Genomic DNA, 13,589 nt, shown 5'->3' with positions numbered 1-13,589 from the left:
GGAGTGAAAATAAAATGTCTAAAGGCTGTTTTGGCAGAAAACATGGGGTTCTAATCAATATTAGACAAGTGGTCATAACCTTACCTAACCTGACGAAGACGAGTTCAGAGCATTATATCACAGCAGCTGAGTTCACTTTTATTTATCGGAATTTAATCTTTTTTAAAGGGACATGTTTACACATGTACACATTGTCCAACATGTATTTTCCCCACAATTTAGAGGAAGCCAATATCTTATATTTACATTTGTTATTTTGATCCAAGAGTCATTTCTCAATCAAATTATTGCTTATGTGCAAAATGTGTTTTTGAATATAGATATTATATCCCATTTCATTAAACTGGATGCCTGCTGTTGACAGTGGAATTGAGAGGTTAAAGAGTAAATTATATTTTGAGTAGTTTTCTGGGAAAACTACAATTTATTTTTACTGGATTTTTAAGGACAACACCTCAAGTTGTAGTTGTAGCAGGATTCAAGCAAAATATAAGGAGCTGTACTTGGATTCAAATTGTTTGTTCTATTTCTGCATCTAATTGTTGGTCTCGTCGCATGATTACAAACCAAAAAGATCTGTGACAGTCCTGCAAACTAAGGTAGTGAAGACGTAGTACAGATCCAGCTTGGCCACTTCAGTAAAAATATGATGTACAAAAAACGTACAAAAATAAATTTCTGAATATGATTCCACTTTGTTGAAGAATTATGACTTTTTTCAGATATTTTGAGCCTTTTTTTTTTTTTGGGTGGTTCGTTTGACGATGGGGTCAAATGTAGATATAGTATATTTATGCATACATGTATGTATGTGCTGCTCACACACACTTATCAAACACTATAAGTTCTATTAAAAAGCATTATTTTGTTGGGTGATTAGATAGATAGATAGATAGATAGATAGATAGATAGATAGATAGATAGATAGATAGATAGATAGATAGATAGATAGATAGATAGATAGATAGATAGATAGATAGATAGATAGATAGCAGACATAGTGAAGTAAACATGCAAACAAATATAACATACATGTAGTAGCAACAATGATTACTGTATAATACCAATAAGGAAAATGAAGAAAGGATATAAGAGAATGTAATAGAATAGAATAGATCAAACATCAATATTATATGAGGTATCATCCTAATAATATTATTTGTATATAGAAAAAGGAACTATACTATAAAAGTAATGGGAAAAAACACCAACAATAGGTGTTGAGGTATATAATAACAATGGACAAAGGCGGTATATAAGAGCCTCAGAAAGCCAAGAAGACCATACATCTCTACAACTGATTTATCTGAGTATAAGTACAAGTATTGAGGCTGTTTGTAGATTGCAGGGAGGAGAAAGTGCAGATATTAAAGAATATATATATATAAACAGAAAAATAAATTCAGAAATATGTACAAATATCTGAAGGATCTGCTTAAGTACAGCGGCAAAGTAAAAAGATACTTCGTTACTGCTTTTCAAAATGAAAGCTCTTAAAGTGCAATGTGATTGAGAAAGGAAGAGATGTTTGAAAAAAATACAACCAAGCATAAACTGAAAGTGGTACTTTACATGATCAATACTTCAATCAGACACTCGTCCTCGTGTACTTCTTCCCTTTTCCCAGAAACTAAAAGATCAGATATTATTGTGAAAGTGCTGTTCTTGACTCCATGTGTGCAGGAGGAGCGATGCTGTGTGTGTGTGTGTGTGTGTGTGTGTGTGTGTGTGTGTGTGTGTGTGTGTGTGTGTGTGTGTGTGTGTGTGTGTGTGTGTGTGTGTGTGTGTGTGTGTGTGTCACACTGGAACACACTGCAGCCTGCAGCCCGGGACCGATCAGCAGCAGCAGCAGCAGCAGCATGTCGTGGCTCTTCGGCTGGAGGAAAGGCTCCGGGACGCCGCCGGCGGAGGAGCAGGCGGCGGCCGCACCGGCTGAAGGGGCCGGGGCGGGATCCGGTGGGGGATCCGGGGGAGACAAGCCCGGGGACAAGTGGAGCAACTTCGACCCGACCGGGCTGGAGAGAGCCGCGAAGGCAGCGAGGGACCTCGACAAATCACGTGTGTGACCATTTTACCACAACAGAGATTCTTTATTTCTATTTGATGGCTGCAGCTTCTATTTGGAAACTCTTCCGTTGCACGTTTTGTTTCGCTCAACTACTTCTTGTGCCCAAATACATGAGTTTTTCTCAAGTTTTTCTACCGAAACACAAAGTGTTCCAGCATGCGTCTCTTTTTTTTTTTTTTTTTATGAATGAAAGTCCTGGTTTTGTTTACACGGTAACTACTACAGAGTGATTATCGACCGCGTCATAGCAAACTTCGCATTGAATGCATTTGCAGTGTCTGTGTTTATTTGACCTCCATGCACAGAAGTTGTAGATTTGTTTGGTGGGCGTGGCATCTGAGCCTGAGAAGAACAAAGTGTCCCCTCCAGTTCAGCTCGGCTCAGTTCAGCCCCTCACCTGTCTTCCCCCTCACATGCCATGCCTGCTGTCAGCATGTGCACATGAACATGCATGGGGGGTATTTTTACCCATGGCCTGTCAACCACACGTTTGTTTGTTTTTTTCCCCCTTACATTGACTTAAGTCACCATTTCAGTTCTGCTCTTCACACTCACAAAAAGTTGAGTGTCCTGCAGCTTTTCATGTGTGGGCTGCAGAGTCCCACCCAGGGTGTCACTGAAGCATTTCTCATTTCAACAGGCCATGCCAAAGAAGCGCTGGATTTGGCTCGCATGCAGGAGCAAACAGTGCAGCTGGAGCATCAGAGTAAAATAAAAGTAGGTGACGTGTTTTTGTGATCCACTGTGTAAACGGTGGTAGTAGTGAAGAGGCTAACTGCACGTTGTTCAACAGGAGTATGAAGCAGGCTTGGAGCAACTGAAAGGAGAGCAGATCCAGCTCCAGGGGGAAGAGCGACGGAAAACGCTGGCAGAGGAGACGAAGCAAAACCAGGCAGTATGGAGAGAAACCACGGCATGAGATATGCATGACCGCGAGGAAGATTGTAGGCATGAATGAACCATCAAAACACAGGATTGTTCCAGGTTCACTCTGCAGCCGAGTACAGCAATATCGTGGGGTAGAAAAAAGTAATCAGGAGTGATGGAGGTATTGGTATGACACCCACCGTGTGTGTTGGGGATCACACGAAAAGACAAGAATTAAAGCCAGCCTACATTAACAGAAGGTCTGTGCTCACTTCTAAGAGGTATTTTAGACCAGCAGTCTGCAAACCTTTAGGACCCAAAGAGCCATTTATTTTGTGATTTTCCACCAAATCAAATTTATAAGGAGCCGCAAAACACATTTAGCCTTTAAAATGAGGCGAACACTTTGAAAATTGTCATTAATACAGTAGTTTTGAAACATGGACGAATACGATCTAATGTCGTATTTATGGCGTTTCAATTACAATTTAGGATGGTAAATGTTTTGTAACATTTTCAGATGTTTTTGTACCTGATTTTAGTGGTTTCATCCTTCTTTTCCATTTTGTTTTGGTTTTTTGGACATTTTTTTTTTAAACTTTTTAGAATAGAACAGAAATACTTTATTAATCCCAGAGAGAAGTTCATTTAGTCATTGCTTCACACTGAATAGATGGAAAGAAAGTTGAATATCAAATAAGACAGGATGAAAATTAAATAGGTAATTTGAAATATTAAAGTGTACAGGCTAAGCAATGAATAATATAAGCACAGAAAGGGAAAGGATACAATTAGCCAAAACACTGCAAATACTGTTTACAATGAGGATATATAGAGTCTTATAACCACGGGAAGGACTTTTCAGCCATTTTAACCATTTTATCCCTCTTCTAAGCGGTTTAGCTTTTTTATTTATGTTTAGCTTTTTTTCCTTTTAGAGATTCTAGTCATATTAGCTTTTTTTTTCTCTCAGTTATCGTGTCTTTATTTTAAAACCTTTTTTTTTATCTTGGAGACAAAAATAATTTAATAAAATAAAAATTGGTGTGTAAATAAAATAAAAATGGGATATTTAAGTATAATTTGGTGAAAGCTTTAAGGAGCCACTACTAAAGGGTCAAAGAGCCACACGTGACAGAACCATGTTCTTGACAGACTTCCTCCAGAAATCCTTTGAAAAAATAAGTTCACATAGAGGATTTGGTGTTTTGGTTGAAAAGGTGATTACACACACCACATACTCTTATGTGTTCATTCACCTTTCATTACGTTAAGTGGCAAAACACTATTAACACGTCCATTTCTGAGAGGATTCATTGTCGCGCCAATGACAAACCTTTGCACAGTTCTGTTCCATGCGCGAGGATTGTTTGACGCTTCCCATGTTTCTTGGTTGTAACGAGTTGTTTTGTCTCTCGCCGCTAGAGGGCACAATATCAAGACAAACTTGCCAGACAGAGGTATGATGATCAGCTCAGGCAACAGGTAAATACTTGTGTATCCACGCCGAACATGAGCAGCACCTCTGCCTCGAAGGAGCAATAATCACGGGATTTATGTGTCGGCAGCAATTCCTCAACGAGGAGAACCTCCGTAAACAAGAAGAGTCTGTTTCCAAGCAGGAGGCCATGAGGAAAGGTACGACATCTTTGCATTGGATATGACTTAATAACTGTGTGTATTATTTGTTATAGACTACATGCCTTGATGCGTTATATTATGTTTGATGCTATGTTGCGTTTTCACGGGTATTTAGCATTTTGTAAAGATAAACTAGTTCCATTATTACCCCAAGCTTTTTGATTTTGTTAAAAACGGTCAATTTCTAGAGATATAAATTTACTCGAACAACATGCTCTTTGTATTTTGGTGGTATCTGACCTTGATTTTTGATTTAAGGGAAACAGAAACTTTTAAGATTTTCTTTGTGCTTATTAACAAAATAGTTTAATATAACACGATTAATATGTATTTAGAGCCTTGGACCTCATTTCCAGTAATAAATGTTTTTTATTTGTAATGTTAAATAAGTCGCTCATTGTCCTGATCTATCACTTGACTTTACACTGTTGTTAACTCATTTTCCTTATTGTGTTTTTAAGTCTGAATTGTTCCAAGTTGATGCAGTGTCACCAGTTATTTGAACCTTTTTCCTCTTGGTTTAAGCAATTTAGCAATTGGCAAGAGACGTTTTTACTCAGGAGACAATGGATGCCCGTGAAAAGCAAAGTCAGCAGGTGGCCATCGATGTATTTTAGAATTGACTTTATTAACTTCAACTTTAATGGTGGCCGAGTCAATAACACTTTGGGTAGATGTGTGTTTTTAAAACATTCACTCTGTCACCAAATGGAAAAGTGAGAAATGCTGTTTCAGTTTGATAATGAAAATGCCTGCACCTTTTCACCATGTAACTATCGACTCAGTAAGTCCACAGCCATCTCTGGGCGCATTTTTATTTTTCCTTTCAGGGACCATTGAACATGAAATGGAGCTGAGACACAAGAACGACCTGCTCCGTGTGGAGGCCGAGTCCAAAGCCCGGGCTCAGGTGGAGCGGGAGAACGCCGATCTGATCAGGGAGCAGATCCGCCTGAAAGCTGCTGAACACAGGCAAACCGTCCTGGACTCTATCAGGTAAAAGCAGAATGACTTCTCGTTTCCTTTAATCCTCAGAGTAACTGGCAGGTTGTCTTCTCGCATCGCTCTTCGCTCTAAGCAGTTAAACAGGAATCCCAGGGGACTTGCAGCGACTGGAGCTGCCACGGCGGAGGCAGCCAGTGTGATAATTGTGTTTTTGTTCCCGGCAGGACGGCCGGCGATGTGTTTGGGGAGGGATTCCGAGCCTTGGTCTCCGACTGGGATAAACTCACAGCCACGGTAAATCCCAATCGGACCTGTCACGCTATGTTACACCTGAAAAGCAGGAGTGTGTTTTATTTGCTCTACGGTATTCAGACATGCTTCGGCTCTTCAGGTGGCTGGATTGACCCTGTTGGCAGCAGGAGTGTACTCTGCCAGGAACGCCACGGCGGTGGCTGGGAAATATATCGAGGCCCGTTTGGGGAAACCTTCTCTGGTTCGAGAGACCTCCAGGCTAACTGTTGCTGAGGCCGTGAAGCACCCGATAAAGGTCAGTTTGCACACACATCTCATTTGCCCGACCGCCCACTTCTGGTTGTTGGCTGTGGATCAGGCCGTTGTTTTTTTTCTCCCTGTGACAATGACTGAACTCATTAAATGACTTAACTCACCAGCAGACAGGAGAAATGAGCTCAAAAGATTGTAGTTTGAAGTAAAGCAGAGCTGTGAACTCTCACACGCTCTTGATAAACTCGATAAAAGAACTTGCATTTCAGGAATCATAGGCATTAAAACACATTAATGAAGGGGTGGTGTGATGCCTTTTTCTTTCAATCTGTTTTTATGTTATTGTGTGTTTGTTGTCATTACATTTACTCGCTTTAACATAAGATAAGATAAGAGTTTATTTGTCATTATGTGTAATATAAACCCCACTTTTTTAAAGTTATGCTGTATTTTTTTTTAAAAGTTATAGGATATATGGCTGCTGGTGAAAGAACCCATCAGGATTATTCATAAATCACTTATTAAAGTCTTTATTCTGGGTGACACAAATTAAAAATGTGTGAGGACAGTATATTTTCGAGGAATAGGTCGGCATAAAAAAAACTTTAAAGAAACACTGCCGTCAAACCCACGAAACTGTCAAAATCACATTCTCCACCACATTATTTTCACTGGGTTGTCGTCAGCGTGTTGCACGTCCCTTTAATTTTTCCAGTGTGCGACGATTTGAGAAAGTTACCGGCCAAGGATTCCTGCCAGTGTCTTGATTTTGGTGACATTGTTCGGACTCCAACGTGACAATAGATGGACTGTGAAATGATTTGGTGTTAAAACGAGTCATCCTGCTGTTCCCTTTAGACGGCCAAGCGCCTGAGAAGCAGACCCCAGGATGCTTTGGAGGGTGTGGTGCTCAGTGTGAGTGACTCGCAACGCACGGATTTGTCATACCGAGACGTACCGTGTTTCGTATTCATGTGTTCTGGCGTCGAATGTGAAATTTCTGTGGGATCTGCTTCGCACGCAGGCAGCTTTGGAGGAACGAGTGAGAGACGTTGCCATTGCCACTCGCAACACCAAGCAAAACAAGGGCTTGTACAGAAACATCCTGATGTATGGGCCACCGGGAACTGGAAAAACTCTCTTTGCGAAGGTTTGACGTTGTCAAACGCCTCTTCAATTTCACTACTTTTTTTCCCTAACTTCTAACCAGTTTCTTATTTTATTTAAATTAATAGTTGCATCGGACAAATGACCACATTTATGAAATCTTCACATTGGCTTTGCTTAAGTGTTTCTTACATGCTATAAAATATGGAATTTAAAAAAAAATTATATTACCAAATGTTTGATCAGCTGCACTATAATAGGCTGAAACATCTAGTCCTTCATAATACTTTGTTCTTTGGATTTTTATTTGTTTGTTTGCAAATTCTTTTTTTTTATCTTTTGACTTCAGCAAAGTCAATATTTATTAGCAACACATTTTAAAAATGACTAATTGTATGGCTTGAAATAGCATTTTTACTCAATTAAAATTTTAATTGAATTAACTATCCTTTTGTTTTCAAGAAAGAACCCTATATATCAACATGTGAATTACACTCAGCTGGTGTCTGGTTATTTCAAGCCAAACGCTCCTCATATTTTCAGTTTTTGAATGAATATTTGCCATTGCTTCGCTCAGGTCTTTGACAACACTTCACAGGAAGTTGAGCTTTCATTTTATCAGCGTTGAACCAGATCTGGTAAATTATTAAGAAAAGCAAAAAAATTCTTCCTTAGCATTGAATATATTCACTTGTTAATATATATATGTATATTTATATTAATAGTTCCATTCTTCAGTCTGTTGTGCTATTCTATTTTAAATTTTTGCCTCTCTTCCAGAAACTGGCTCTGCACTCAGGAATGGACTTTGCCATCATGACAGGTGGGGACGTGGCACCCATGGGGCGCGATGGAGTCACTGCCATGCACAAGGTGTTTGACTGGGCCAACACCAGCAGGCGGGGGTAAGCCACTTTATTTGCTCCATCAACAATTAATGAATTAGCACAACGAAGTGTATCATGATTGACTTTAATAGGGTAGAGCGTGTGTGGTGTTGCATTCAGAGCTGCTATTATTTTAGTGGCTAATTTAAAAAAAAAAAAAAAAAGGCCCTAAAGTAAATGTCCATTCGGAAGGTGACTCTCTTTGATGTTCTCTGCAGCCTCTTGCTCTTTGTAGATGAAGCCGACGCTTTTCTGCGGAAGCGAGCCACAGTGAGTTCAGCTGCAGTGCCATATGCATGATGATGATCCCCCTGTGCTTTTTAATCCTTAGACCCGTGAGTCATGCTTTTTGCATTGCAGGAAAAAATCAGCGAGGACCTCAGAGCCACCCTCAATGCATTCCTGTACCGCACCGGGGAGCAGAGCAACAAGTTGGTGTCTTGCTTCACTCACTGTGCATGGCTGGCCACGGAAAGGTCATCGGCCTGACTGAAAAGGTCGCTGGCCGGGTCTAAGCAGTCTCATTTTCTCCTGTCAGGTTCATGCTGGTCCTCGCCAGTAACCAGCCAGAACAGTTTGACTGGGCCATTAATGACCGCATCGATGAGATAGTGAACTTTGCATTACCGGGTCTGGAAGAGAGGGAGCGGCTGGTGCGATTGTATTTCGATAAATTTGTGCTGGGTCCTGCCACCGCAGGCAGACAGTGAGTATCCTTCTTGTATTACATCAAGAGCCAGTGTGGCTGCCGCATAGCTGAGGTGATTTATCACCACAAAGCAAAGTATTGGCCCCTTGAGATCACCTCACTAGCTCTGATTGCGTAACAGACTATAATATGTGTTTAATCCTGGAGCCACACTGGTGTATGAATGTTACTTATTGCTTATATGAAATGATGGGTTGTGCTCCAGAGTAGCAGATCAGCTGACCAACTGGTTCGGTTTAAACCACTAAACATACAGTCAAATTAAAAACATTTTTAAAATGCAATTTATTGTACAAACCCCCTGTGCTTGAACTCCTCAGGAGATTAAAATTGGCTCAGTTCGACTATGGTGAAAAATGTACCGACATTGCAAAGCGATCAGCTGGCATGTCTGGTCGTGAAATATCCAAGCTTGGTGTAGCCTGGCAGGTAAGTCGATAAAAACATTGTTTGATACAAAAAATGAGGTTGTTTTGCCAAAAAAGGTCCTTAATAAGTTTAATTTCTTTATAGGCTGCTGCTTACTCTTCTGAAGACGGCGTTTTGACCGAAGCCATGATCGACTCAAGAGTCGACGATGCCGTCATGCAGCACGCACAGAAAATGGATTGGCTGCTGATGGAAGCAGGCATGGGGGTTGGCAAGGTCGGCGTGCTCCTCCCCAAGGGGATGGCTGCAGGTGTCCCTGCGCAGAAAGCTGATTCACTCGTACAAAGTGAAGGTGCGGCCCCAACTGCACAGGAAGTCCTTCCACTGGTGGAGGCCGTGAAAGGCGCCGCGCTGGCGGAAGCGGCCACGGCACCTCCAGAGGTGCACGCAGATGCTATCCTCCAAGAAGCAACCGCGTTGGTCAAGGAAAGCGAAGCAGTAGAAACACCCACCTTGAGTGAAACGGAACCGGTGGCTCCAATCGAGGCGGTTACGGCTGTTCCATTGGTGCAGGAGGTTGACGTTGCTAAGGATCTGACTGAGGAGGTTCAAGGAACAGCTGCAGACACGGTTGTACCTGAGAGGTCTGTTGAGGCTAAGGAGGAAGTGGTGGCTTCCGCTGTACAGGAAACGGCCGCTGTGGGTAAAGAGGAGCCAGCCGCTGATTTAGTTCAGGAGCTTGAGACCACAGAAGTAGTTAAGGAGATGAAGGAGGCTGAGGAGGTCGCAGACTCTTCACCCGTCTCTGCTGTTCCACTCAAAAAGGAGTTGGATGCCGTTATCTCCAATGTGGTCCAGGAGCCAGAGGCGACAGCTGCTGGACTCTCTCAGGACACAATAGTTCAGGAAAGCGAGGCAGCGGCCGAGCCTACTGATGGTGTTGAAGCCAGTAAGGCTGCAGAGGAAACGGCATCAGATACTATAAAGGGAGCAGAGGACATTTTAACCGATGTAGCTGAAGTAACTCAGTCTGTGGCCAACATTGTAAAAGAAGCCGAGTCTATAGCAGCGGATGTCGCCAAAGTGGCTGATGCTGTAGGCGCCATTGCTGAGGAGATTGAGACAGCAGTAACGAAGGAGGGTGAACCAGCAGAAAGTGTGGCTGTGAAGGGTGAAGTTTCCTCGGAGCCATCGGATGCTGCAAAAGAGGCCGGAGTGGTAGAGACTGAGATCGAATCAAAGAGTGTGGAGACAGAGGTTGAACCCGTGATGACTGAGGTCGCTGCCAGTGAAGCTGAAGCCACACCAAAAGAAACTGCAGTAGAAACGGAAGCCACGGAGGTGATCCCAGATGCAGAGGCTTTGATTGCAGAGTCCATAAAAGAGGCTCCACCTGTAGAACCTGCTGACAAGGAATTGGAAGCCGCCACCGCAGACGCTTCCAAGGAAGCAGATGTCATACAGAGTAAAGAAACCTTAACAGAAATCGCCACCGAACCCGAAGCATCAGTCTCTGAGGTCGTTGAAGAGACTCAGAAAGCTGCTGCAGATATGGCCACAGAGCTTGTCGCTGAGGATCCTTTACCAGCAGAGACTACCACCACAGACGCTGAAGCTGCCACCGAGGTTGCTGCCAAGGAAGCCGAGTCCAAAACTAGCACAGCTGCAGAGGCTGCGGTACCTGAGGTGTCCAACGAGAAGGACCCAGCGGCTCTTCCCAGTAGCTCTCCTCAAACTAAACCTGACGTCGAGGCGGCTGCACCAGAAGAAGGGGAGAATCCTGCTGCCTCTCAGCCTGAAACTGAAACCGGTCAAACCAAGAAACCTCTTCAAGACAAACCGAGTGGGGATGCCGACGATAAATCACAAACAAAATGAGCAACTGTGAAAGATGAGCTGCTTCTCTGAACCTCCAAGTCTGACTCCTCTCCTACCCGTATGTACGTGAATCATTTACTGTGGCTGATTATTGTAAGGTGATTGTTAGATTGCAGTTTGCTTGTGTTACAGTAAAAGGATGTGTGAACCACCAACACTGATGGACTGTTGCCTTTTTTTCCCCCCCTTGTCCCTTATTGTTGTGTTTGCCCATTTTAAAGACTGTGATGGTGTGACACACTATTATTTCTGGGGAATGTTTTAAACGTAGAGCTATGAGTATACTTTCATTCGCCAATTAACATTTTGTTAGAAACATTTCCGAGAACTCGTAGATTACATTTTTTTTTAAGGGTTTTTGTCTTCACTTCATCATCATCACTTCAGTAAAAATGATGCTGGAAATTAAACTTCTACTCAAAGTACAACCAAACCACATTATTTGTGAGGCTCTACTGTTATGTTTTAATTTCTACACCTACTTTCTTACATTGGTTTCCTTTGAGGCATGTGATATTGAAATATTGACGAAAGGTATTGTTGCCAAAAACTGAATCCGAACTGTCATCAAAGACAAAAGGAAGTTCTAGTTTTGCTTGCTAACAAGCTGGAAATGGACTGATTGTCTGTGCAATGCATTCCTGCGCCTGAAACTAATTAAAAACAATTTTAAAAAAGCAGAGACGGTCTTGTGGGTGGATGAAAAGCCACAGTGATGCAGGATTTGTGGGTTTTAGCAACATAGATTATGTTTACACGGCTCTGCAAAGATATGTTGGTTTCTTTTTACCAACAGGGGCCTTTACAGAAAGTGGCAGATTCAATTTTTTTTTTTAAGGATTTGTTCCGTAATTTTGCCCCAAAATAGGCTCCAAGCTTATAGTGAAAGCTTTACATAAGTTAATAAATCAACTGAAAACCTTGCTTGTATGCACAGACATAAACTCTGTGGTTCTCAAATTGTGTGGTAGGCCTCCCCCTGGGGGGTGCCAGAGAGCTTCAAGGTGGGCACAGCCAACTGAAAGAGGAAATTTTTTCTTTTTAATTATTTTCTATTATTTTTCTTTTTAAACGGAATAGTGTAATATTTATACAAACCATACATGTTTGAATTGCTAACAAACTAAAATGATTAAATAAGCTTTTTGTGTCAAACTATAAATGCAACAGATTCATTTTGTATATAAAGAACTACCCGATTTCTGCTGATTATTGCTCGTGTATCTTGACATGATTTAACTGTTACGCCTCATAAAAGATTATGAAGTTGGACATTTAACCGTAAATTACGGTTAAACGGGCAAATTACCACATGTGTGGTTCCGGCTCTCAGACTTGGCACATGAGCATAAACACCATCAGCAATAGGACCCTAATGAAGATCCTGTACAGCTGAAACCCTTTTTTTTTCTCTTACTGTCTGACTGATTTTTTTTGATATAAGCAGAACTGTCAGACATATAAGTAGTTATGTTTTGGAATAAGAATGATAATAAATGTCCTCATTGCCTTTGGAGCATGCCACAATAAGGCACTGGATAATAGCTGAGGGTTTAGCTCAGTTGCATCAGGATGTCAGTGGCATTGTTAGTCATCATAGAAGTGTTGTTAGTCAGTGCTTTTGAAATCCCTATTTGAATTGTAACAAACTGAACCGAAGCTGTCGGCAGGACCTCTCTGTATAATCGGTGCTCTGGAATAACCCCTCGCTATGAGAATGTATTAACGTCTCTGCTCATATGATTGGAATGACACAATCAAACATCGGAGGTCACTGTTGTGCTTCAATGGCACTTTTAATAAAACAGACATTTCATCCTCACAACAGCAATGTCTGGACAGAGAGGGCGAGGGCGGGGAGGGGGTGAGGGTGAGGGTTCCCTCTGCTGATAGGCTGGTTGCTCCTGATAAGTGCGAGGGAATTGGATAAAGAAAATTGAACTGTGCTGTCCAGCACATTGGGGGAACGTGTGTGTGTGTGTGTGTGTGTGTGTGTGTGTGTGTGTGTGTGTGTGTGTGTGTGTGTGTGTGTGTGTGTGTGTGTGTGTGTGTGTGTGTGTGTGTGTGTGTGTGTGTGTGTGTGTGTGTGTGTGTTGAACTGACTCATCTTGGCTGGCATTTGTTTCTCCTCCTTTTGTCTACTAAACAATGATAATATAGCAAAGAGAACCCCGACCGCAACCACACTGCATGGCTCCCCCTCCCCCTCACATATTTACAGGGGAAAAAAAAAAATAATACATTCAGTTAATTCACTAAGTAACAAAGCTAATTAATCTGTGTTTTTAGCAGAAATCACATGGTTTCACATCCAGTTTTCAAACAGACGCGTCTTTCCTTTTCATTCCTATACTCTTTACTCACACAGTCCATCGTTAGGTTTTTCTATTGATCAACGACTCACACAAAAATCCCCCACACACCCCCCTTTTAAAGACTTTGAAATCCCACTTGCCCATATTTATAACTATTTACAGAAGCAGCAGTCTAACTGTCACAAAAAAAACCCCACCCACCCACTAGTCTCGTTCGCCCAATCCGGCACCACCATCGTCTCCAAACCACCCAATTGAGAGAGAGAAAAACAAAAATCCTGACACTCATCTTGCCGCCC

At 41.9% G+C, this 13,589-nt stretch overlaps 1 protein-coding gene across 1 annotated transcript; it reads left to right on the top strand.

Annotated features, from left to right (window-relative positions):
* The first annotated feature begins 1,704 nt into the window (after positions 1 to 1,704).
* LOC308112722 (ATPase family AAA domain-containing protein 3-like) lies at positions 1,705 to 11,646 on the top strand. Its single transcript, XM_080468453.1, has 16 exons — positions 1,705 to 2,058; positions 2,709 to 2,785; positions 2,862 to 2,963; positions 4,361 to 4,420; positions 4,504 to 4,573; positions 5,407 to 5,572; positions 5,746 to 5,815; positions 5,913 to 6,068; positions 6,884 to 6,940; positions 7,050 to 7,175; positions 7,913 to 8,037; positions 8,238 to 8,289; positions 8,380 to 8,450; positions 8,558 to 8,725; positions 9,049 to 9,157; positions 9,242 to 11,646. The coding sequence occupies exons 1-16, from the start codon at positions 1,860 to 1,862 to the stop codon at positions 10,973 to 10,975; spliced, it is 3,342 nt and encodes a 1,113-aa protein (XP_080324579.1). The 5' UTR covers positions 1,705 to 1,859; the 3' UTR covers positions 10,976 to 11,646.
* The last annotated feature ends 1,943 nt before the right edge of the window (positions 11,647 to 13,589 follow it).

The sequence above is a fragment of the Lipophrys pholis genome, assembly GCF_963383615.2.
Source record: "Lipophrys pholis genome assembly, chromosome: 8".
Classification (NCBI taxonomy): domain Eukaryota; kingdom Metazoa; phylum Chordata; class Actinopteri; order Blenniiformes; family Blenniidae; genus Lipophrys; species Lipophrys pholis.
The sequence above is the reverse complement of the archived record's forward strand: the minus strand, read 5'-3'. Positions and strand labels throughout refer to the sequence as shown.